At 38.5% G+C, this 22,561-nt stretch overlaps 1 protein-coding gene across 1 annotated transcript in view; it reads left to right on the top strand.

The window, feature by feature from the left end:
- The first annotated feature begins 3,728 nt into the window (after positions 1-3,728).
- The window catches only part of CTNNA3 (catenin alpha 3), a 413,054-nt gene continuing 394,221 nt past the window's right edge, over positions 3,729-22,561 (top strand). The window contains exons 1-3 of the mRNA XM_030453097.1: positions 3,729-3,771; positions 8,539-8,645; positions 17,536-17,728. Coding sequence (XP_030308957.1) covers positions 3,747-3,771; positions 8,539-8,645; positions 17,536-17,728 — 325 coding nt within the window. The 5' untranslated portion in view covers positions 3,729-3,746. The remainder of the gene's footprint in view (positions 3,772-8,538; positions 8,646-17,535; positions 17,729-22,561) is intronic.

Below are 22,561 nucleotides of genomic sequence, written 5' to 3'. Positions count from 1 at the left end.
TAAAAATACCCAAACTGCTGTTAAATTTTCCAGAAAGAAAATTCAGCCAGGCATAAGGACCTTGTACAAATTATAAGAGGGAATGGTTTAAATCCATAAAGATCTTAAGCAGCACAGTGGAGTGTCTCCTGCTGAACAGATGTAAATATTGAGCAATTTGAGCCTTTTCAGAGTTTCCAGTTTTTATGGTGCATTCAGGGTACTCATACTGTAAGAGCAAATTATTAAAACTTCAGTTGTGTCCATATCTGAAATTGCTATCTTGTTGGAAAAAATCTTACACATAAGGGATAACTGATCTAGAAATTTATTTTGAGTATTTTATTAAGGTAACTGAAGAAGATTGTAATGTATAGAATGGTTTGTATGAGCTTCTGTTGTATGTACATTGCAAGTATATTTCACCTGGATTGTACAAGAAGGGCCTTTTTTTCCTTCTTCCTTTTTCCTCATTTTCCTTCCATTTTCCTTTTGCCATAGACTTCAAATGGTGTATGATTTAGGGTGTAAAAACTCTGCAGCAAGCTATGTTTGCAAGACTAGGAATGAGTTTGAGGTTTCTTTAAGTGGTATTTTCAGAAGAAGCTTCAGTGAAACTCAGATCCAACAGTTTAGGAGGAGGTCCCAAATGGGTACTGCCCTCCCCAGCCCTCCCATTTTGTTTCTCATAGACTAGGAACCAAATGCTGTCTCACTGGCAGCATTTCTGGAGTCAAGTTGCATCAACAGGAGCTCTTCACAGAGCTGTTTCTAGGATCTCTTATTAAATTCCTGATTCAAAAGGTAAGATTGAAGAGGAATGAAGGGAAAGAGTGAAAGAGGATGAAGCTGTGAATGGAACCATATTTGCTTAATGAAATAACCACCTCAGAAGTTCGAGTTAAAAAACTGGTTTTCTTAACCACCTTTCTAGAAGAGGAACTTTAAAACATGCTCTTTTAAGATGTTTTGAAATCATCATGTTCTTGTCACTTGAATCCAGTAGCCCAAGCTGTGCAATGTGTTTGTGTATTTTTGATATACGAAAAAATATATTGGAGTGCTGGAAAAGTACTGGATAACATGTTGCATGGATGCTGTTACTTTAAAAAGCCTAACTCACCTCCTGGTACTCTGCTGCATTTTGCATCTAATGGAAGGAAGGCTTATGTAAATGTACATTTTATCACTTCAGTGTTGAAAATACTGGGCATTAATGCAGGGCATTTTTATACAATTATTTTTTTTTCGATATAAAATGCACCTGTTTATACTTCAGGTGTAATGGAGGGCTGTTACATTCAATATAACATTCATCATATTTCAAAGATTTATGTACACTTAGACAATTTTCCATTATGTAAAACCATTTGGATTCTTCTTATTAAAGACCGGAGCAATGTTCAGAGATAAGGAAGCCCAGAAGACAGAACATCACAGAATTAGGCTTGATGACAGGCATTTATTAGATATGCATTGTGAATTGTTGCTGTTCTGTCCTGTTCATAATCAATTAGTTGATATTAGGAAATTAATCCACCTTGAAACAAAGTTTGGTTGGTTTTGGTTATTTTTGGTTATTTTTTTATGTTTGCTCCATAGTCAAATAATTTTGAGTTGGAATGAGACCAGAGGTCAAAAGCTCTTCACCAGGAACCTGATTGGAAGAATTTATCTGCATGTCAGAGGTCTGTCCACGGATACAGGCGTGGCATGGTGGGATTATGGATTTGCTTAAGTACTATTTTTCTGTCCCCTGATGTTTAGATTGTGCTTTTTTAGGTGCAAGAGTAGCAGCTCTACAAAAAGAAGGGGAAAAGGGTAAAAACTGAGTAAAATATCACCCAAACAGTACACTATAATATTGCAATAGATAACCCACAGCAAATAAAAAAGACAAATCAGGGGATTACCTTTAACAAAAGTAAAATCAGAAAACCTTTTAGTAGCTCATAAGGGAATCCTTTTGCTCTATTTTTTTATGAGTTGAATGATAGCCTATTTTTAGTGGAAGGTCAACTTGAACTTTATTTAAACAGAGTCTCTGGTTCTGAATAGAGATAAGAACACTTCAAAAGTGATAACAAAAGGGAGGGCTTGGAGCCAGACCTTCTTAACCTATCATTATCAGCACTGGATGGCCATCCGTGGAGGAACTGTATGCCACTTAAATAGAGAGGTGCTTGTTCAGTGTTCAGAGCACATGCAGTGAAAATAGCAGAGAGACCCATGTGAAAGGATTTTTTTTCCCTTTAAGAATTTGAAATGAGCCTAAAGACTGCTGATGAAAAACCTTTTATTTTTGTAAATGAAATGCTGCCATCTGATGTCACACTACTTTCTTTTTTTGTCTTTTCAAAGTAAATGTGTTTTCAGTATCTTAAATACTACAACTGCAGTTCCGAGACACCAAACTCCAGTACCTACAAAAATGTACCTGGAAGAAGTGTTATGAAAAGAGAATTGGTAAAGCATTTATAAACCAAGGATTGGTTTGCTTCTGTTGGTATCCATAATGGTGTATATCTACTAGATTTATATTTGTATCAGTGGAATTAGTTTGTTTTCTGCTAATATAGTGAGAGCATTGTCAGGTTCACAAGTTTCCATGGTTACACTTCAGTGGAGAAGATTTTCATTGCTGTGGCTGTAGGCTCAGGACCATAGCACAGATTTTTGGATAACTGTTGGTTGAAAAGCAGAGCCTGGCATGCTAGTGCAAATCTAATTAAAAGTTCTGAAGCTGCTCAGTCTGTAGGATTCACATCTCTGCTGGAACATCTCTGGGAATTCATCAGTGTATCACAACTGCCTGGAAGTGTGTGTGTTGAGCCGAGGCAGTGATTTTGTGTAGATGGTATCTTTAAGGGAGAAGAATGCATTTACCCTAGTAAGAATTACATATACTGGTATCCTTGTAGCTTTGACAAGAGCATGGAAGATGAGGTTATATTCTTTAGATTTATAGTATAAATTGTGTTTAGAAATATTTTATTCTTCTTAGCCTGTTTATTTGCCTCAGTTAAAGAAAGTATGATAGCCATTTATTAAATATGCATAGTGAATTGTTGCTGTTCTGTCCTGTTCCTTAACAAATAGTTGATGTTAGGAAATTAATCTGCTTTGAAACAAAGTTTGGTTGGTTTTGGTTAGTTTTTGGTTATTTTCTATGTTTGCTCCATAGTTGAATAATTTTGTTTTAACGTATTTTCTTGTCTTCCCTGTGTTTTAGAAGGCAATAGGCCTGTGTGTTTTATGAAATCAATAGTATAATCTATTGTATGTCAGTGTAGAGTAACATAGTGTAGAAAAAACCCAAAGAAAACAAATTTGATGCCATGTGACTGGGTGACAGCCTTATGAATTCCTTTGCTGTCCGACTCAGAAGTCTGAGACTGAGTCATTGTTGGAGCCAGAAGTTGGCATACAATCAGAATGTATTGGAAAACAATAGCTGTGCTGAAAATAATGAGAATAAGCACCAGAAGCATCAGCAAGGACATGTTTTGTGTCATGTAATTCTTCAGAAACTTTTTAGCTTTACATTATTTGGGCGTATTTATCGTCTAGCATATAGCTTTAAGGATGCCCATCCCCCTGCCACCCTTCCAGCAGCCACTGTGTCCTGTCAGTCATCCTGAAATACACTGGAGAGCTTTTCAGGCAGTCCCTTGCAGATGCCTCAGAAGCCAAATAGTGAGCCATAGGAGTTACACTGAAGTTCTTAACACGAGGAGATTATATAGACAGTTGCTGTAGTGCTGAATATGGACCACGTATGTTCTAGGATAGGTGAGTGATGTGCTAGTGGCTTTCTAATGATCTGGCAGGATATGGATTCTAAAGGTAACATTTTCTGATTTATGCAGAATAACTTTGGCTCTGCTTTCTGACACTAATTACTTTGTCTGTATACAGTGTACTTATGGATTGTTTAAAAGCTGCAGGCACTCTTTATATCTCAGATGGATACAGTCTAACTGATTTTCCAGTGTATTGGTTTTTATCTTACACCAAAAGACTCAGCAATTTGCATTTGGACATGTCTGCAGGAAAACGAAATTCTCATTATCGTGGAGTTTGGAGAACATGATAGGAGTGTGCAGGTCATTGCTTTTCTGGGATGCAAGTGAATCTTGTGACACATGCTTAACATCTTAAGTGTTGTCAGAGATGCTGGTCTTCAGTGCTGAAATTACCTACTGTAAAGGTTAATATAACCAAGTGTGAGGTTTTAACAGCCTTTTACCAACAGATCTCAGAGTCAAGATCCCTACTGTAATCAAGGGGCGTATTATACTGAATGAGATATATACAGTTAAAAAAAATAGAACTAGACTTTACTTGAGTAGGCTCTCACTTGTGAAGTTTATTGACTTCAGTTATGTCATTATGTGTTTCCACAGAATATGTGGTTGAGAAATTACTTTCACTTTTACTTTTAGTTTCCATACGTAAATACCAATGGAGTAAGGATTGCAATAGAAAAAATAAAAAGTAAAAAAGTAAAAAAGCCCTGCCTGTTTGTGTGTATTCGGAGTGGGCACGTCTTTGTCCTGAGCTGTAAGAATAAGCTCTTGTTTCAGGGCTCAGCTCACCAAGGATGTTCTGTGCACAATGTAAAGGACCAAGGAGGTGTTGCACTTTATGATGATCTGAGCTGTAGTTATATGAAGCCCTCTGGGTGACTGTGAATTTGTCTCCTCGTTATTCCTCACAGCAGATGAAAGAGCCTGTCCTATTTCTTGCTTACATACAGTTTGTTATTGAGAATTGATAACCTGACCACAACCAACATCCTGAGGGAGGAGGGCTGCTGATCTCATTCACTACTGAATGTTCTCGTAGATATTGTGTGTTTGTTGACTTCTGATTTCTTCTGTCTCTTATGGTTCTTGGTCTGAAATTCTTTAAAACAGTAGTTAAGCAAAGTTAGGATAAAACCAGGGTAAAAATTGCCTACAGTCATACTTACCTGAGACTTTCCCCCACCCCCGGTGCTGCTGGGCTGTGGCAGTCACCATGGGGGGGTGGCTGTGCCTATGGGGAGGAAAGGGGGAATCAGGTGATCCCCATGTGCTCCTTCCCATGGTGCTCAGTAAGAAATGGATCCTTTGTGAGTGCTCTGCAGGTTTCTCTGGTGGGTGTGTTAGCCTTTTGGGGGTTTGCTTTTTTGTCATCTCTCCCTCTGTGGGTGTTCCTGCATCCTGTTTCCCTACTGGAGGGGAATATCTTACATGGAGACAGGTTGCCTTATGGAATCATGGAATCATTAAGGTTGGAAAGGACCTCTGAGATTACCGACTGTCAGTCCAGCACTACCAGCCAACTAAACCATGCTACATCCTTTTATTTCTTAAAACCTTCAGAAATGGTGACTCCACTTCCCTGGGCAGCCTGTTCCAATGCCTGACCACTCTTTCCATAAAGAAATTTTTCCCAATATCCAATCTGAATCTCCCCTAGTGCAACTGGGTCCATTTCCTCTCATCCTATCACTAGTTATGTGAGAGAAGAGCCCAGCCCCCACTTCCCTGCAGCCTCCTTTCAGGTGGTTGCAGAGAGAGCTCTCCCCTCAGCCTTCTCTAGACTACAGAATGCCACTTCCCTCAGCCACTCCGTGTAAGATGTGTGCTCCAGACCCTTCACCAGCTTTGTAACTCTTGTTTGGACAGGCTACAGCAATTCAGTGTCCTTGCAGTGAGGGCCCAACACTGAGCACAGTATTTGAGGTGTGGCCTCACCAGCGCTGAGCACAGGGGAAAACTCACCTCTCCAGTCCTGCTGGCCACACCATTTCTGATACCAGCCAGGAAGCTGTTGGCCTTCTTGGCCACCCGGGCACACAGCTAACTCCTATGTTCTTCTACGTGAGGCAGCTTTGCAGCCACTCTTCCCCAAGCCTGTAGCATTGCCTGGGGTTGTTGTGACCAAAATGCAGAACCTCATCCTGTTGACTTTGACCAGTGTTCAGCCTGTCCAGGTCCCACTGTAGAGCCTTCCCACCCTCAGGCAGATCAACACTCCCACCCAGCTTAGTATCATTCACAAGCTTAGTGAGGGTGCACTCCATCCCCTCATCCAGATCACTGATAAAGAGATTAAACAAGACTGGTCCCAAACCTTAGCCCTGGGGAACACTGCTTGTTACTGGCTGCCAGCTGGATTTAAATCCATTGACTACAAATGTCTGGGCTCAGCTGCCCAGTCAGTTTTTAACCCAGCAAAGAGTAGACCTGTCTATGGCAGGTGTCCTGAGGCAGCCTTTCCCTGTCTCTCGGAGTAGGACTGACTCAGCTGCTCTAAGGCTCTTGTGGACTGTCACTGGTACCCTGGACTTGAGGACACCCATGTGCTGCAGAGTCCTTTTTGTGGGTCTTCTGGTTGGGAGGTAATTACAGACTGAGGAGTGTGTGTTTACATATTAGTAGGTATTTTATGTAATTCACCATCACCGTTACTATTACTTCTATTTATTATTTCATTAAAACTATTTCATTTTTTCCCCAATCTTAAGGTCTCTGTCCCTTATTCCCCCTTTTATCTTCCCCTGGGAGGGCAGTGGGGGGAGAGCATCTGACACTTGGCTTTAGCTGTGACACTACCAGTCTCTACAGCTATGCTGTGCTTTCAGCCTGTTTTGTTCTGACCTCAGTGAATAAGTAAATATTCTACACTGAGTAGAACAAAATCAGAAGAAGATACTGAGTCATCCATCTCCAAGTACTTTGAAAATACTGCACTGAGGCTTTGTGAGTGAGGGGTGTGATGCGTTCACTTGCATGGCTACAACTTTGTCAGGTTAGGCAGGACACAGACCAGTTTGAACCATCATAAAGGCTGCAGCCCATTTTCTTACTAGGAGCTACCACTTGTTTCTGAAGCAGTGAATGATGAGAATGCTCAGTTCACCTCAAACAGAGGGCTAAGTTAAACTGGAGTATTTAAAAACTGAGAGTGTCCTACCTACTGAATCATTAGACAGAAAGGGAATCACTGACACTGGCATTTTTGGTATAATAAAATCTTATTTCCTTAAGGTTTGTTAAAATTATCTAAAAGTGTGTAAAATACAGCCAAACAATTTACATTGACCTTCTGTTAGTAATATGCACAGAAGGAGAAATTTAATTCTGGTCAGTGTGATCTCAAGTTGTTTTTTTTTCTTTTGAATTGGAATAAAAACTGAAAAATCAGTCCTTCACATATGCTATAACCTAATTTTATGCAGCTGAATCTGTGAGAACTTGGGGCTACAACTGGTATAGTTGTTTATTAAAAGAATTCTTTATTAAAAGAAAAAACTTGGCACTTGTATAACCTCTACTAGGAATGGCAACCCCTTAATTACCTTTACCTTTAATTTCTTAATTGTAATTTGTATCATCTTTGCTTGCAAGTGAAATGTGGGTAGCTATCCTGTGTTAAGCAGTTGGGATCCATTTCTACACAACTTGCTTAGAAACCCTCAGCCTAATGTGTTGTATTAAATCAATGCTAGGTTCACAGGAAGGTGACACTATATCTCGTTTAGCCTGCACAATGGCAGTACCTTATTACTTTATTATACAGCAGCAATGGTTGTAATAAGTCATGCTTAAAAAAAGACAGATATCCATTATTTGTGTGTTTGAAGTCTTTATTGTCTAAAAAGGCTCTGCTGAGCTATGTTTTATGGGAAGTTATGTTACTGGAATATTTAAAATGTCTTTTATTTTGGAACAATAATTAGTTGCATTCCTACTAAACCATGGTTATAATTCTTTGTTGGCAAACACACATTTTCACTGTGGCTAAATACCTGATCCACAACCCAGGAGATTCAGTGAAAACCCTTAGATTAACATCAGTGGATTTTGGATCAAGCTCCTAATGCATGATTTGTTCTCTTTAATGACCTTAGTTAGATTTACTTCTGTCTTATTGACTTCAGTAATAGCCTTTCTTGACTTAATCTTGGCTTAATCTTGACTTAATCTGTTTTGCCACTGGGAAAATATTTGTTATTACAGGGTATAAAATAATTAATATTTCACTTTCTCCTGCTGTTAATTGCCAGGACTTTTAAGGGCTGCTGTATATATCTGTGCTCTGTTCTTAAACTGTTTACTATGGCCACTGCACTTTTTCACATGAATTAATACACAGGTATCATGCACATAGCATTAATGGTTTTATTTTGGATAAATTCAATGCTGTAATATGTAATTTTTACTAAAAAGCTCCTTTTTTATTGACTACTGGAGGACTTACATTCAAAGGTTTTCTAATAAAATTATCCTTGTGCATTTTTAAATATATGGTCAATTTAGAAATCTGGAATAGCAAACGGAATTATACAGTTTAAATCTGTTATTTTACAGTTTATTCAAGTATCTGAATAATTTTTTTCACAATTTAGAAATAAGGAATGAAAAATTGTTTTACCTTTTGAAATCCTAGGCCTCTTATGGAACCAAGTCTGTACTCCCATAGGCAGCCTCTGGACTCTGACACGGCTGTGAGAATTGCAGTCATGGCTAATAACTGTTTATGACATTTTTGTTTGTTTGTACCTAGGTGAAATGTCAACAAAAGTGCCAAGCTTCAAACTGAAAATTGACCCTCGGGATCTGCAGATCCAGACATTTACTGTGGAGAAATTACTGGAACCATTGATAATTCAGGTATTTAAATATTGCAAAGGAGAAAATGGATAATCATAGAAAGAAGGGAATAAGGCTGAAGAAGTGAGGCTGAGGACACTGCTGTGCAAGGCATACACGTAGCTCTTCTGTACTTGTAGTTTGCTCTGTCTCACAAACTGTTCAGTGGGATTTGTCTTCTTTCAGATTTGGTGGTTCATTTAATAACTTCCATTTTTGCAAATATATGCATATCATAGCAAATGTTTCGTGTTCTAGGTAGTCTCTTGCACAATATTATCAAATGGATGTTTAAATGTAGAATACACTGCAAATGGATTTCTAACACATGGAAAGTTTTAAGGTGTAAGCTGTCTACAGAGTGGAAAAGAAGAGCTTTAATAGCTGGAGATGAATTTCTGCTTTTGAATTTGGAACACAGTAGCATTCTGTTGTATTTTAGAAGAGATACACTACAATTGTGACACATGGTATAAACCTATTTTAGTATTTTTCCTTCCAACTAAAGAAAAATTGGACTGAGGGATTTTAAAAAATACTTTCAGGTTTGTTGTTAAAACTTTCTTTTTAGGAGGAGCAATTCTAGTGCATATACACTATGTATAGTGTATATTGTATATTCCAGTTCTATTTCAAGTATTCACCACTGAAATTTGCAGTGCTTTGTGTGTTAAAGATTCTCTCATTATTTTTGTATCTGTCATGGATTACAAATGTAATTTTTAAGGACCTACTTGAAGACCTTACCTTATTTTGCAAATAATGTTTATAAGTAAGAAAGTATTGAAAGACCTCTCTAGCAATATGTTAAAGGGTGAAGAAGAAGAAGGACATTTTCTGTTTTGAAACTCAAGCTATTCTAAATTTTCTCTTCATTGTGCTTAAAACAAAGATGCTGGGGTACCTGCATTTAATCAGACACACATAGCACCAGGATATCAGTTTATCCCTGTCTTTCAGCCTTAGCAGGATGTTGTAGATCAGATTGTCACAGCTATACACTGCTTACTTAGTATTCCTTTCCTGGTGTCTGAGAGTGTGTTTGCACTTTACATAGAATCATAGAATAATTTGGGTTGGAAGGGACCACTAAAAGTCATCCTGTCCAACCCCCCTGCAGTAAGCAGGGACACCCTCAACAAGATCAGCTTGGTCAGAACCTCATCAAGCCTCACCTTGAATGTCTCCAAGGATGAGGCCTCAACCACCTCCCTGGGCAACCTGTTCCATTGTCCCACTACCCTTGTGGTAAAGAACTTTTTTCTAACATGCAGTCTAAATCTTCCCTTCTCTAATTCAAACCATTGCCCCTCATCCTGTCACTGCAAACAGTCCATCTCCAACCTTCCTGTAGCCCCCCCAGGTCCTGGCAGGTTGTGACTGGGTCTCCCTGGAGCCTTTTCCTCCAGGCTGAACAACCCCAGCTCCCTCAGCCTGGCTTCATAGGAGAGGTGTTCAGCCCCCTGAGCATTTCTGTAGCCCTATTATGTACAGAAAGGTGTAAGACTTCTTTCACTGTTTTCTTTCTCTTACTAATGTACAAAGAATACTTTGTTGTTTTTCACTTTAAGAAGGTGTTCAGATATCATGGCTGTGAGGTAGTTTCAGTGGTTGATGAATCTCTCCAAGCTCTTTGAGTAATGTCTCTTACAAGACAGCCACTTTTTGTTAAATAGGCTAACAATCAACAAACAAAACTGGTATTGGAAGGATGACCCTTGGTAAACATAGCAAAGAAAGATTGTGATTTTGTGTGATTCTTTGAATACTATACTCTAGTTGTTATTCTGTTTATATACATTTAAGATTTGGGAGAGTACAGCTTATGAAAAAAGGTAACCAAGTTTTCTATTATTTCCAAAAGACCAAAGCAATTCTTACTGTATTTGGACAGAAATTAAAGGGAAAAAAAATGTTTTTCCCTACAAGTGGTGGGCTTCTTCTGATTGCAGCCCAGCCACTTAAATACATGATAAATTTAGTTACTCCCTGAATTACTTTGGTTCACACACCCTTCTCTGATGGCATCTTCCCTTCTTTTTCCTGGGAGCCTCTGTCTGCAGTTTCCCTGGCCAGAGTGTTGACCACATACAGGGGAACAATCAGATTATAATTAATGATGTGGCTCATGATGAATGGAGGGAACAAGAATACAGAGATGAAAGATTAGGCCAGTAAATTATGTGTGAGGACAATAAAATGATGAGGATATTTGGTGTGATGGTTCTTTTGTTTGTCTGGACTTTCATTTGGGAAATGCCCTTTCTTTGTTACAGAAGTGCTATATGTGCTTTAGAAGCTTGGAAAAATCAAGAGGTACTGATCATATTTTGTAACAGTTCTGGGAAAACTTGCTTTTAAATCAATCAGTTAATTAATTGAAATAAGTTTCTCTTTAACAAAGGAAGTGAGATTTTCCCCTCTTGCAACTTTTGCGCCTCCATAACTCATCCAGATTTGATTTGATTTGATTTTAATCTTATATCTTATTTTATATCTTATTTTATATCTTATTTTATATCTTATTTTATATCTTATTTTATTTTATTTTATTTCCAAAATTTCTTCTTGTTTTTTTACCTGATCTTCTTTTCCTCCCATGCTTCTGGGAGATTCTTTTCTTCAGAAAGTAATCTTTTCCTTTTATCAGTACTCCATCCCCAGCTGTTTTTAACTGAGCTGCCTCCCATTTTGTCTGCTTTTATTTCTTTATTTTTGCCTGGGTGTGACTGATGGTGTATAAAACCTCAGTCAACAGTTCACTAGTTTGTGGGAAATTGTCAAGCTAAAGCCTCATGTGTGGATGGTTTATAAAATTTGTTTCAGAGCAGTAGGAAGAGATGTGTTGATATTCTGTATTTTAAAAGCTTCCTTTGTGTACCAGGAGGTCAAACTGTGCTCAGGCAGCTGTAGCACCGTGGGTATATATAGAGAAGATGAAGCAATGTAAATTTGGGCCTGAGTTTTGCTGGATCAAAGAAATGTGACAAAACACAGTTCCAGAGCAAAACAAAGAAACCATCTAATTTTTATTTTAATTTTTTTAAAAGCTCTTCTTTCTCAAAGAACTTTAAAAGGCTTGAGTCTGTTAAAAATTGAAATGGTTCAAGCATGATCCTGTCTGTCTTTAACCCTCTCAATCTTAATACTTTGTTTCATAATAGAACTGAGGAAGGGAAACTTGCATTTTCAGTGGGTAGGAGACAGAAAAAATGTTGAAAATGCAAAAATATGGATTAAGACTAACACTCAATGATGGCTGATGCACATGTTGGGGAGGCAGCTAATGAAAACTGATCTATTATTAGAAGAAGAATCAGACCACTCACAGATAAACATTGATAGTAGAATTCTCTTGCCTGACTCATTTATCAGCTGTGGCTTTGAACACAGTCTAACCGTATTTTGAGATTTATGTTCTCATTTATTTATTTACTAGCCTTGTAATGCCCTAGCAGGGGCACTACATCGTAATCCCGAGTAGGAAAGAGGCAGTGGAAGTGTTTGAGAGTCTCTGCAGCCTGTCCTAGCTATTTATGCCAGGTGTTAGAGAAGTCCTTAGGCTGACAGCATCAATAGGGGAGAAAATTAAGCCAAAACCATCCTGAAGTGGAAGCAACTCTGCAAGTGACTTCAGTAGATTCTCTTTCTTCCCTGCAATCTGCACTTAGTGGTTACACTTGGAAACTGTGAAATCAGTATTACACATTGCTTTATATAGCAACCTCTCCAACTTGGTAACTTCTCCATCCTTGGAATAAAACAATGCCTCCAGGTTACAGTGCTTGGGGGACTGCAGGGGCAGCAGTTTCCCTGCATTTTTCTATTTGAATCCCAGACAGTGGCCTGCCCCAGGGTGGTAAATTCAAATAATGGTGTGCAGGACTGCAGAGATAGGAATTCCAGTGTTGGAAGTGGCATAACTGCATTATTGTACTCAGCCCTGGTGAGGCCACACCTTGAGTACTGTGTCCAGTTCTGGGCCCCCCAGTTTAGGAAGGATATCGAGGTCCTGGAGCAGGTCCAAAGGAAGGCAACCAGGCTGGTGAAGGGACTCGAGCACAGACCCTATGAGGAGAGGCTGAGGGAGCTGGGGCTGTTCACCCTGGAGAAGAGGAGGCTCAGGGGAGACCTCATTGCTCTCTACAACTACCTGAAAGGAGGGTGTAGCCAGGCGGGGGTTGGTCTCTTTTGCCAGACGACTTTCTACAAGACAAGAGGGCATGGTCTTAAGTTGTGCCAGGGGAAGTTCAGGTTAGATATGAGAAAGAATTTCTTTACGGAGAGAGTGATCCGGCATTGGAATGGGCTGCCCAGGGAAGTAGTGGATTCTCCATCCCTGGAGATATTTAAAAAGAGACTGGATGTGGCACTCAGTGCCATGGTCTAGCAACCGCAACGGTGGTTCAAGGGTTGGACTTGATGATCTCTGAGATCCCTTCCAACCCAGCCAATTCTATGATTCTATGATTGTAATTCTGTATCCAACCTTAGAAACTGTTCTCTCATGGAGATGCACTAGCAGCTGCACAATGTTTTCTGTGAATTTCAAGTGAATTTTTTAATCATGTCCAATTGTCCCCTCACTAGACTAGAAGTGCCTTCCTCTGTCTGTGACCTTTGTTTCTCTGTTAGTGTCCTTTATTTGATTTTATTCCAGGTGCTCTGAGAACATTAGTTTTGAAAGAAGGCTTTTAGGTAAAGGTCTCTAACAGAGCATCTGGCACATTAAAAATGATAGTTGTCAAAACTGACATAGTTCAACTGATGACTTGTAAATTTGATACCTGCTCAGACAAGGGATCTTTCCTTAATTCTGGGCTTTTATCGGAAACACCTTGTCATGGAACAATTAGTGTGATGGAAGCAGTAGAATAAAGCATTTTCATTCACAGAACTGATGTCTAATAGTTGTCATGCTTGTGCTAGATTTACTCACAAAATATAACAATTAATGTAATGGAAAATATCCTCTTGTTTTTCTCATCCCCAGAGACTGAAACCTGTTTAATCTCTTTGCTGTACTATGTAATGATTACCGTTATGGCTAGGTATAAATTTGCTTCTGTAGCAAACTGCAAGAAGACTTTTCTTTGGAATTTACATGCAAGTAAAAGTTTTTAAAAATGTGACTTGATGAGATTCATATAACTTCATTAATGCATGCAGGAAACATTTCATAACTGCCTTTGCAGCCATTGCAAGTCTTATAAACTGTAAATTTGCCACTTAATGTATCTAAAGCCCTCTTTATATGTGTATATATTACATATATACATATGTGTATATATATATATTTATATGTATACACATATATTTATATGTGTATATATTACATATATGTGTAATGTAAGTTAATGTGTTATTTTTAAAAGCTTTTCCTTGCCAAACCTCCTGCTGCCTTCTCTTTATATTTTATAAATTCATGCAAGCTAAAGAAGATTTATGGCTGTAAGATACAGGTAGATTTTACAGAATATGAAGAAACTTCCATGGATTTTAGGGTGTCTTTCATCCCTGATGAAAAATAGGCAAATTGAAAGGCATCTATTCTCACCTTCATCCACAATGACAAAAGTTTGCTGACATGGAGAACGTACACTGTTGGTTTTAGTTCTCTGTATCGTGAATTTAATTTATGCATCCTGAAAATGATTAACCAGTATATATTTAATGGGCAATACTTTGGACTGGAAACAGTGAGCCAGTTCTTTTGTCATTAGATCACTGAATTAAGGTTTGTTTTTGTTTTTTTTTTCCCATTTCTCTAGGGATTGCAGTTACATGGAGCTAAATTTGAAGAAAAAAATTGATTTTTTAAAATACTTTTATATTAATATCAAAGGTGAACCAAATCTTTTGATACTCAAGGTACCAAGACATTGTTTCCTTAACTGCTGCAATATTAAATGATTATCTGTAAGGGCTGGCAGGAACTGAATATAGCATCAGAAGAAATGGTTCACAGTTCCTTAGGAAATCAGTGTTTGGGATACCCATGACAAAGAACGCCACCCTAACATCCTAATAAATAATGGAAAAAGCAGACAACAACAACATGGTTCAGTTTTGCAAATATGATGGCATAAGGGCTTGAATATCTCACTTAAAAGCCCCTTGTGTCTCTAACACTGCTCTGCTGCTCCTACCAGAGATGCAAAATAAACTCTTGACAATGATTTCCCTTGAATGCCAGGAGTCCTGCTGTGTATGGCAACAAGAAGGTGTTAATAACTGGAAAATGCAGTCAGGCATGAGCAGGATTAAGAGGGATATGTGTTTAATCTTTCTTATAATGATATAATTTCGATTGCATTCCGCCACTATAGTACAAACTGTGTTGACAGTGGATCAGAGGGCTCACTGTGTTAGCCACTGAATAGTTCAGTTCTTTCTGTGGAGGATCTGTATAAAGTTTTAGATTCCTCGTTAAGATTCTGTGTAAAAGAATTCGGAGTGCTTTTTCTGTATTCCTTAATCCCCATGAGCCAAGAACTACCTATTACATTTTGACTTATATTTAAGATCAGAAGCTGCACCTGATATTTTCTGACAGTAATGCTGAAGATGAGGGGTCTTACAAAATCATGTAATCATTGAGCTGGAAGGGACCTCTGAAGATCATCTAGTCCAACCAGGACTAAATCCTAAAACAATCCTAAACCAGGATTGATTAGAGCACCTACACATGATTACATCCAGGAGGGGTTTGAAAGTCTCCAGAGAAGGAGACTCCACAACCTCTCTGGGCAGCCTGTGCCAGTGCTCTGTCACCCTCTCAAGTAAAGAAGTTTTTCCTCGTGTTTAAATTCAACTTCCTGTGTTCCAGTTTGTGCCCATTGCCCCTTGTCCTCTTGCTGGGAACCAGTGAAAAGAGTCTGGCTCCTCACAATTGAACTTTAGATATTTATGGACATTAATAAGGTCTCCTCTCCAGGTTAAACAGTCCCATCCCTCTCAACTTTTCCTCATAAGAGAGTTTACTCCAGTCTCCCAGTCATCTTTGTTGCCTTCCACTGGGGGCAAATCAAGAATCAAAGTCAAGGGTGTTCACCTGCAGTAATTTTAATATTTTTCCCCCTCCTCCAAAACGCATGAGTTAACAGTACGTAGAATGGTACTTTATATAAAAAGGGGACCAGATTAAAAATCTGAAAATATATTATTTTCTGGAAATGGTGATTAAATAGCTAAGACACCTGAAAAATGGCATTTACTTGATGGGGTTTTGGGGCAGCTTCTAATTTTTTTACAGTGTTTTATGCCTTTTTTGTTGGAAGTATCACCCTATAATCTCTTTAACTCGCTCTTAAAAATATGATAATGAAAACCACAAGAAATGCTCTAGAACTAATGTTAGATGGTTTGTAAAAATAAAAGATATCAAGATTCATATTCCCAGTACATTCTCTACCAGATGGCTGTTTTATGTGTGATAAATAATTTCATTTACTGTTTTTGAGCCGCAGTCAGAAAAAAACCCAAAGCCCTCTAACAATCTGAACCAGAGTTATTTATGCTGCTGTCTCCCTTGTGACATGCCAAAGCAGCCAATGTAAAGTGGCTGGCCTTTTTTTTCCCCCAAAATTCCATATGAATGATGTAGGGGTCAGGGATTTTGTCTTTCAAATAGGTTTTTATAGAAATACCTCCCAGAGGATGTTTGTCAGTTACTTTAAAAACTACTGATGGATGAAAAGCACTAAGGGCTGTGAATTCATCAAGGAGATGTAAAGGTGAGGAAGGGCACAGCCAGCACACTTCTCATTGTATCCCTGTGACTGGAGCCCTTTTTCATGGACCAGCTCAAACCTTGGGCTGTACTGCAGCTGTCAGCCAAGTTTTCCTGTGGGACTGAGGGATTCATACACAGCTTTGGCTTTGCTTGAACAATACTGTTGATGATTTGAATGCCATTTAATAAAGTGAAGCAGTTATATATGTGTAAAATGTGTTGATTGAGCTTCAAGGCTACATCTGTGCTTAGTATTATAATATCCGTGTTCTGGCACTGAGAACAGAATAGAAGGATTAAAAAAACATTTGAGAGCTTAATGAAAATTAAGTATATTTCACAATGTCTGTATAACACATTTATTTTAAAATCTTTTAGGAGTTTTTCCCTAGTGTGAGAGCTCAAGCTTCACTTCAGAGAACAGTCTGTTAGAAGCATTCTGTTGGGAGTGTGGAGGCTGTGCTCACATGATGAGGAATGTGGAGTGGGAAGCTATATAAAAATAAGGTTTTTATGCATATTGAAGTAATTTGTAAAAAAAACCATAATTTCAACAAAGCTGCAGCAAACCTACATCTTGTGGAAAATTATGTACACTTTTAGGGTTCAGAGTCCCCCAGAGAATTCTGAGCTGTTGAGTTCTGACCACTGTGTAAGCTCTGACCTTTATAAGAAGAGGAAGCATTTTGGAATGTGTCTATACTTATTTTGGGTGTTTGCTTCTGAGATAACTTGGGAGATTTAAGCTGGACATGTGGGAAGATTCAGTACTGATTACAATTCCTGCCTTGGCTGAAGCCTCCTTAGATAGCATTAGTAATTTTTGTTTATTTATTTATTTTATCATAAGGGAATTTTAAAATAAGCAGTGTCAAGAATTTGCATCAGGGTTGATAAGACAGTGAGATTTCTATTGACTTTGCTACGATCGTACAGAACAAAGAAACAAAGAATACAAATATGAGGTATAGTAAGTAAAATTATGTGTCAAATTTGATTCAATGGTTTTGCCTATTCTCAGTATGAATGCTGAGCCTGCCTGTCTCTCTCCAAGCAGGAGGAATCTCATTGCTTATTCTCAACATTATTAATTTGATTTTTTTGAAATTTGAGATCAGTATAAATTTATTACAGAACTTACACCAGTACCATGTTTTTTGTTTCTTTTACACATAGGTTACAACACTAGTGAACTGTCCACAGAATCCTTCTAGTAAGAAAAAGGGACGTTCCAAAAGAGCTCGAGTCTTGTTAGCTTCTGTGGAAGAAGCCACTTGGAATCTGTTGGACAAGGGGGAAAAAATAGCCAAAGAAGCAGTTGTGTTTAAAGAGGAACTTCGTGCAGCACTCGCTGATGTCCAGAAAGAGAGTAAGTATATGGCAAATAATTTAGGCACCACAGGAATTAGTTCAGCAATGTGACACTGGTATCAGAATGAAATTAGGATATCTATAAGAAATATATTTTGGTATGCAAATGGATGAATGTTGAGTTATCTAATTGTATGTTCTCAGATGGCACTTATAGGGAGGTAGAGTATGCAACAGATATATCAGTGGAAGTATCTTGTTTTTGTTTGGCTTTTTTTTGTTTCTTTTCAATGGGCTTCTTGTTTATTTTAGTAGCTGTTAAGCACAAGTTTAACTTAATATGTACTTTAATGCTCTTCTTGAAAAGAACTGTTCACCTGAATCATGGATTAAGACCTTTTAGTTAAAAATTTAAAACCAGAAATAGTCCCCCTTTTGATTGGAGAAAGTGTTGCAATAGCCCAGTTATTGGTATGTTTTGAGACTTCAGCAGGAGGAAGATGGGTCCTTTAACCTACTTAAGAGTCATCCTCTCATGGTACAACAGTTTTGCCATATTCCATTTCCTCATGACCTACCTCCCTATTTCCAAAAAGATTCACAGAACTGGACTAAGTTTTTTGATCTGCTGAGAATGCTGTATTAGAGAGTTTCTTCCAGGCTCTTTGTTGCTTTGTTGATTTTCACTCTCCCCATGGATAATTAGGACCTACTGGGTGAACGAGAAAACCAGGCTCAAATAGTACTAAGCTGGGTGATAGATATCCAAAATGTCTTCCTGAAGAAATCAGCCTTGAAAATTGCTTCAGAAGAAGGTTTCAGAGGAAAAAGGGACGTAAGAATAATGTTTTTAGTGCCTGGTCATTTGATAGTTATGTCCCTACATCAATGTTGCGTGGATGCTGTAAACAAATAGTTCCCATTTGTTGCCTGGAATCACATTAGGTGAGGCTGATGAAAGCCTTCCTAAGCAAGTGGGAACAGACAAGCAAGAGCAATGGTTTGTACCATGGAGTTGTTGTCAGGCCAGGTTACTGAATGAGCAAGCAGCCAGACTTGGTTTTGTCATGGGACAAAGTGGGCTTCAGTTACCTTTACACTACTGAGCAGTGTGGTGCTTGTTCTTATGCCAAGTGACACCTTGTGCATGGAGGACTGTGTGTTAGCCATTTAAATCAGGTCATTTTATCACCCTGTTCTTACTAAGGTTGCAGCTTCATCAGGATTTTATATTTGTTTTTATTTTATTTTGTCGTCCTCCATCTGCAGCTGGGGTGGCTTCTGAGCCTCTGCTGTTGTTCAAGGTAGTGATTACCATCTGCTGACTTCTTCTGGATCAGAGCTGGCTGCATTTTAGGGTTTGAGATATGCATATAGTGTCTGAGATACCTTAAGGTCCTTTATGATTAAAAGTGTTAGGACCACCAAATATCATTGTTATTTGTCACACTGATCAGCAGAGGCTTAAAAAAAAATTTCTTAAATGTTAGCCCATCCATTCCAGTCCAATAACACAAGACAAGAATAAAATATATAGTTTTATCTTAATTTTTATACATAAAGAATATAAAATATTTCACATTTTCAATATATTGATTGTCAGCCAAGACCAGAGATAACTACAAAAATAAATAAAACACAGAGTAGATTATATACACCTCATCCATTTTAAAAGAATGTTAAGTCCATATTATCACCTATCATTATTCAATGATAAATTGTTGTTCACAGCCATGTTCTTCCACGGCTTTGCTAAACTGCAGAAGTTAGTTTTAAGAATTTGGTGAACAGTTGTAAAATAAATAGCAGTTTATTAATGTTGCAGATATTTTTTGTCTTTTAAAGCTGTGTATTATTTTAGATTTGTGTTATGCCACATGATACGTAATTTTATTGCCTACCATCTGGGTTACTTTCTGCTGCCATTAAGTCTCATGTTACTTAAAATTCTTTGAAAGGATGTGAGCCATAAACTCTGCCTTCACACAGTCACCTGGCATTCACAACATAGCATACAGTATTTAAATTACTGTGGGGGTCTTTTGAAATTTATATTGATTTGCTCTTAAATTATGATTTTTGGAATGTGGATACAGCTTATATAGAAATGTGGATACAAGCTTATATAGCTTGTATAGAAAACAGTGTTGGGAAAGAATAAATACTCTCTCATCTCTTACTGCATTTTAGCTCATTACATGTTATGGTCCGAGGTAACATAAAAATTTATTTTGTTTTAGATCTGCAAAACAAAGTCCAAGCTTGGAAGGGTGGGGTGCAAGCAGACTTTTATTTGACAATTGACACAGGCAAAATGATAGAGCCAGGCAAAAGAGGGAGAGAGAAAAAGAAGATATAAGAGAGAGAGATAGAGAAGTGTGAGAGAAAAAGGGGTAAGAAAGTGGGAAGAAAGAATGAGAGTCAGCACCAGGGGTGCAACTCTCCGGCTGTTTCCTCAAGATGGAGCTGATCCTGGGCAGGGTCTGATGTGAGATGGCAGTGGGTCAAGAGGTGACAAAGCAGCCACAGCATGGACAGCCATATATACCCCTGAGTTCCTTTTGTTCAGCTGTCAGTCAGCTGCTGCAGAAGCCAGGTCCATCAGCATCAGAGCCATTGCAGACAGGCTGCCTTGAGGGGGTATCTTCTGCAGAAGGGTGTTGGGTCTCACCTCTTTCCAGGTGTCACCCCCTGCTCTGCTCCAGCCCCTCAGCCAGGTACATCAGCATCAGTACAACCAAGGTGGCTTCCTCCACCCTGGCCAGGTGCCTGGAGGGACGTCCCAGCATTGCAGGATGGCCCTGGGAAAAGGGGTGTCCACCCAGCCCGTACTTCTTATCTCTTTCCAGGAGTCACCCCCTGCTCAGCTCTGGCCAGGCCAGGTACCTTACCCCCTAGCCAGGGCTATTCACTTTAAAATTGTCCATTTTTGAGGCAAATTCCAATCAGGGAGGTCAGCAGACTCTCACAACATGAGAATTAAATGCTTATTTCTTTGGAATGTCAATTGCCAGAGTAAAAATGCTACTTTATTACTGTTGGACCTCATTAATAAGGGTTCAGTTTAGAGGAGTTGCTGCTATTAATGCTGTTCATAATATTGTTCTGGGGAATAAAGGGACAAATTTGTAGGATAAAAGTGAACAGTGGAGGTAATCAAAACAAGATTTGTCATTTTAGTTGATCTGATGCATTAGTGGCTTATGTAATATCTGCAGAAAAGGGGCCATGGGTAAGGCTTTGCTGATTACAGATTGGTCTTGATGAATACTGTCAGTAGATCAGGTTTTTGGCCTCTCAAATTCAGTGGACTTCTGATAGTGACATCTGGGTAGGCATGTTCCCTGGGTAAATGAAGTTTCTGCTTCCTTTGACATCTGTGAAATTTAACTGGAGATTTATAGTATTGAAGCTGCTCATCTTAATACAAAGGTCATCCAAGTTTTTCTTTGAGTTTCCTCAAGAGAAAGTACTTTTTAGTGCCTATCTCTATCTAAATCTCGACTCGTCTTCTTCTGGAACTCCACTAAATGAGCCACCAGGCAGCACTGTTGTATTCTACATGCTTTGCCCAAAAATCTGTTAGCCAGGGAACTGGAGAACTGCAGTGTTTTCTCTTTGATCTGGTTCGGGAAGGCTTTGTTAAAGAGCACTGAGGTTCACATTTCAATTCTATAATAGTGGAATAAACTTAAATGTGTTTTGAAATATTCTCGCCTCCAAATTTCATGTACAAAGCATTTCAACATTCTGACTCATAATGTGCTGTGAGTTAATGGCAGATTAACTGCCCTCTATGTAATGGAATAAGAACCACTGTTCAACCACGAATGCTTCTGACACCAAACATCAGACTGTAATTCATGTTCTGATTCTGGTGTTAAATCCATGTTAAGACAAACAGACATGTAGTTTATGTACAGAAACATTTTCCTAGGAATTTGAATTGAAGTCTGTGGATACACTTAGGATAAGGTTTTGGTTTTTTTTTTCATTTATGCCAAAGTGTGATCACTTACTTTTTCAAACAGTGGTACAGACATAGCTAAAATGTTTGGTATTTATTGCCATTGCTTACTGACTATATATGGTCAGAAACACAACAGTTGTTGTCTGCATTGTTTCTATCTATTGCAATGTCACTGTTTCATGCATTTAGCTGTTATCATGCTCGAGTGTGTTCCCAGATAAGCTTTTCATCACACGTAACAGCGAATTGAAAGCAAGTTACTTGCTGGAGTTACATTTTGAGCCTTCAGCTATGCTTTTAAATCAGAAAAAGCAATTTAATATTTCAAATGTCCATATTTAATGTCTTTTGACAAAGCCTTTTGAAGCTACCATTCACTGGGGGAGGGTGCTCTAAGGATATTTACTAAAGGAAAGTGGTCTCTTACATTATACTATATTTTCTGTTCCTTCCCCACCCCAAAAAAAAAAAAAAAAAGATGGCTTTCTCATTCTGCATTAAGAGGTACATATTTATGCCCTGCATCTAAGAGACTTACATTCTGAGAGACAGAATTTAGATGTTCAAGAGGCTTAAAATAATCCGTAATGTACATCCTTTTCATTAAACCAAGAACCCTTGTAGAGAAGCTTCTGACATCACCATCACTGGATCAGGTGTCTCTGAGTGGGAAAGGAGGAATGGAAAGATAGGTTTGAGGCATGATGGGGGTGTGTGGTGGCTCTGATTACACATTAGAAAGAACCATATGAGATGTGGAAGTGGAACTTCCTGGTATGCAATGGTGAAATAATTGCAATGCAACAGAATCCAGTAGTAGCTGAGTGGGGTTAAGAGGCTGTGTGACAGGAGAAAAATGTCCTGTAACATCTACAGAAAGCTATTGTGAGAATCTGAGTTACCATGGCACTGAATATTATG

The sequence above is a fragment of the Calypte anna genome, chromosome 6, assembly GCF_003957555.1.
Source record: "Calypte anna isolate BGI_N300 chromosome 6, bCalAnn1_v1.p, whole genome shotgun sequence".
Classification (NCBI taxonomy): Eukaryota; Metazoa; Chordata; class Aves; order Apodiformes; family Trochilidae; genus Calypte; species Calypte anna.
This window is presented reverse-complemented; position numbering and strand designations above follow the sequence as displayed.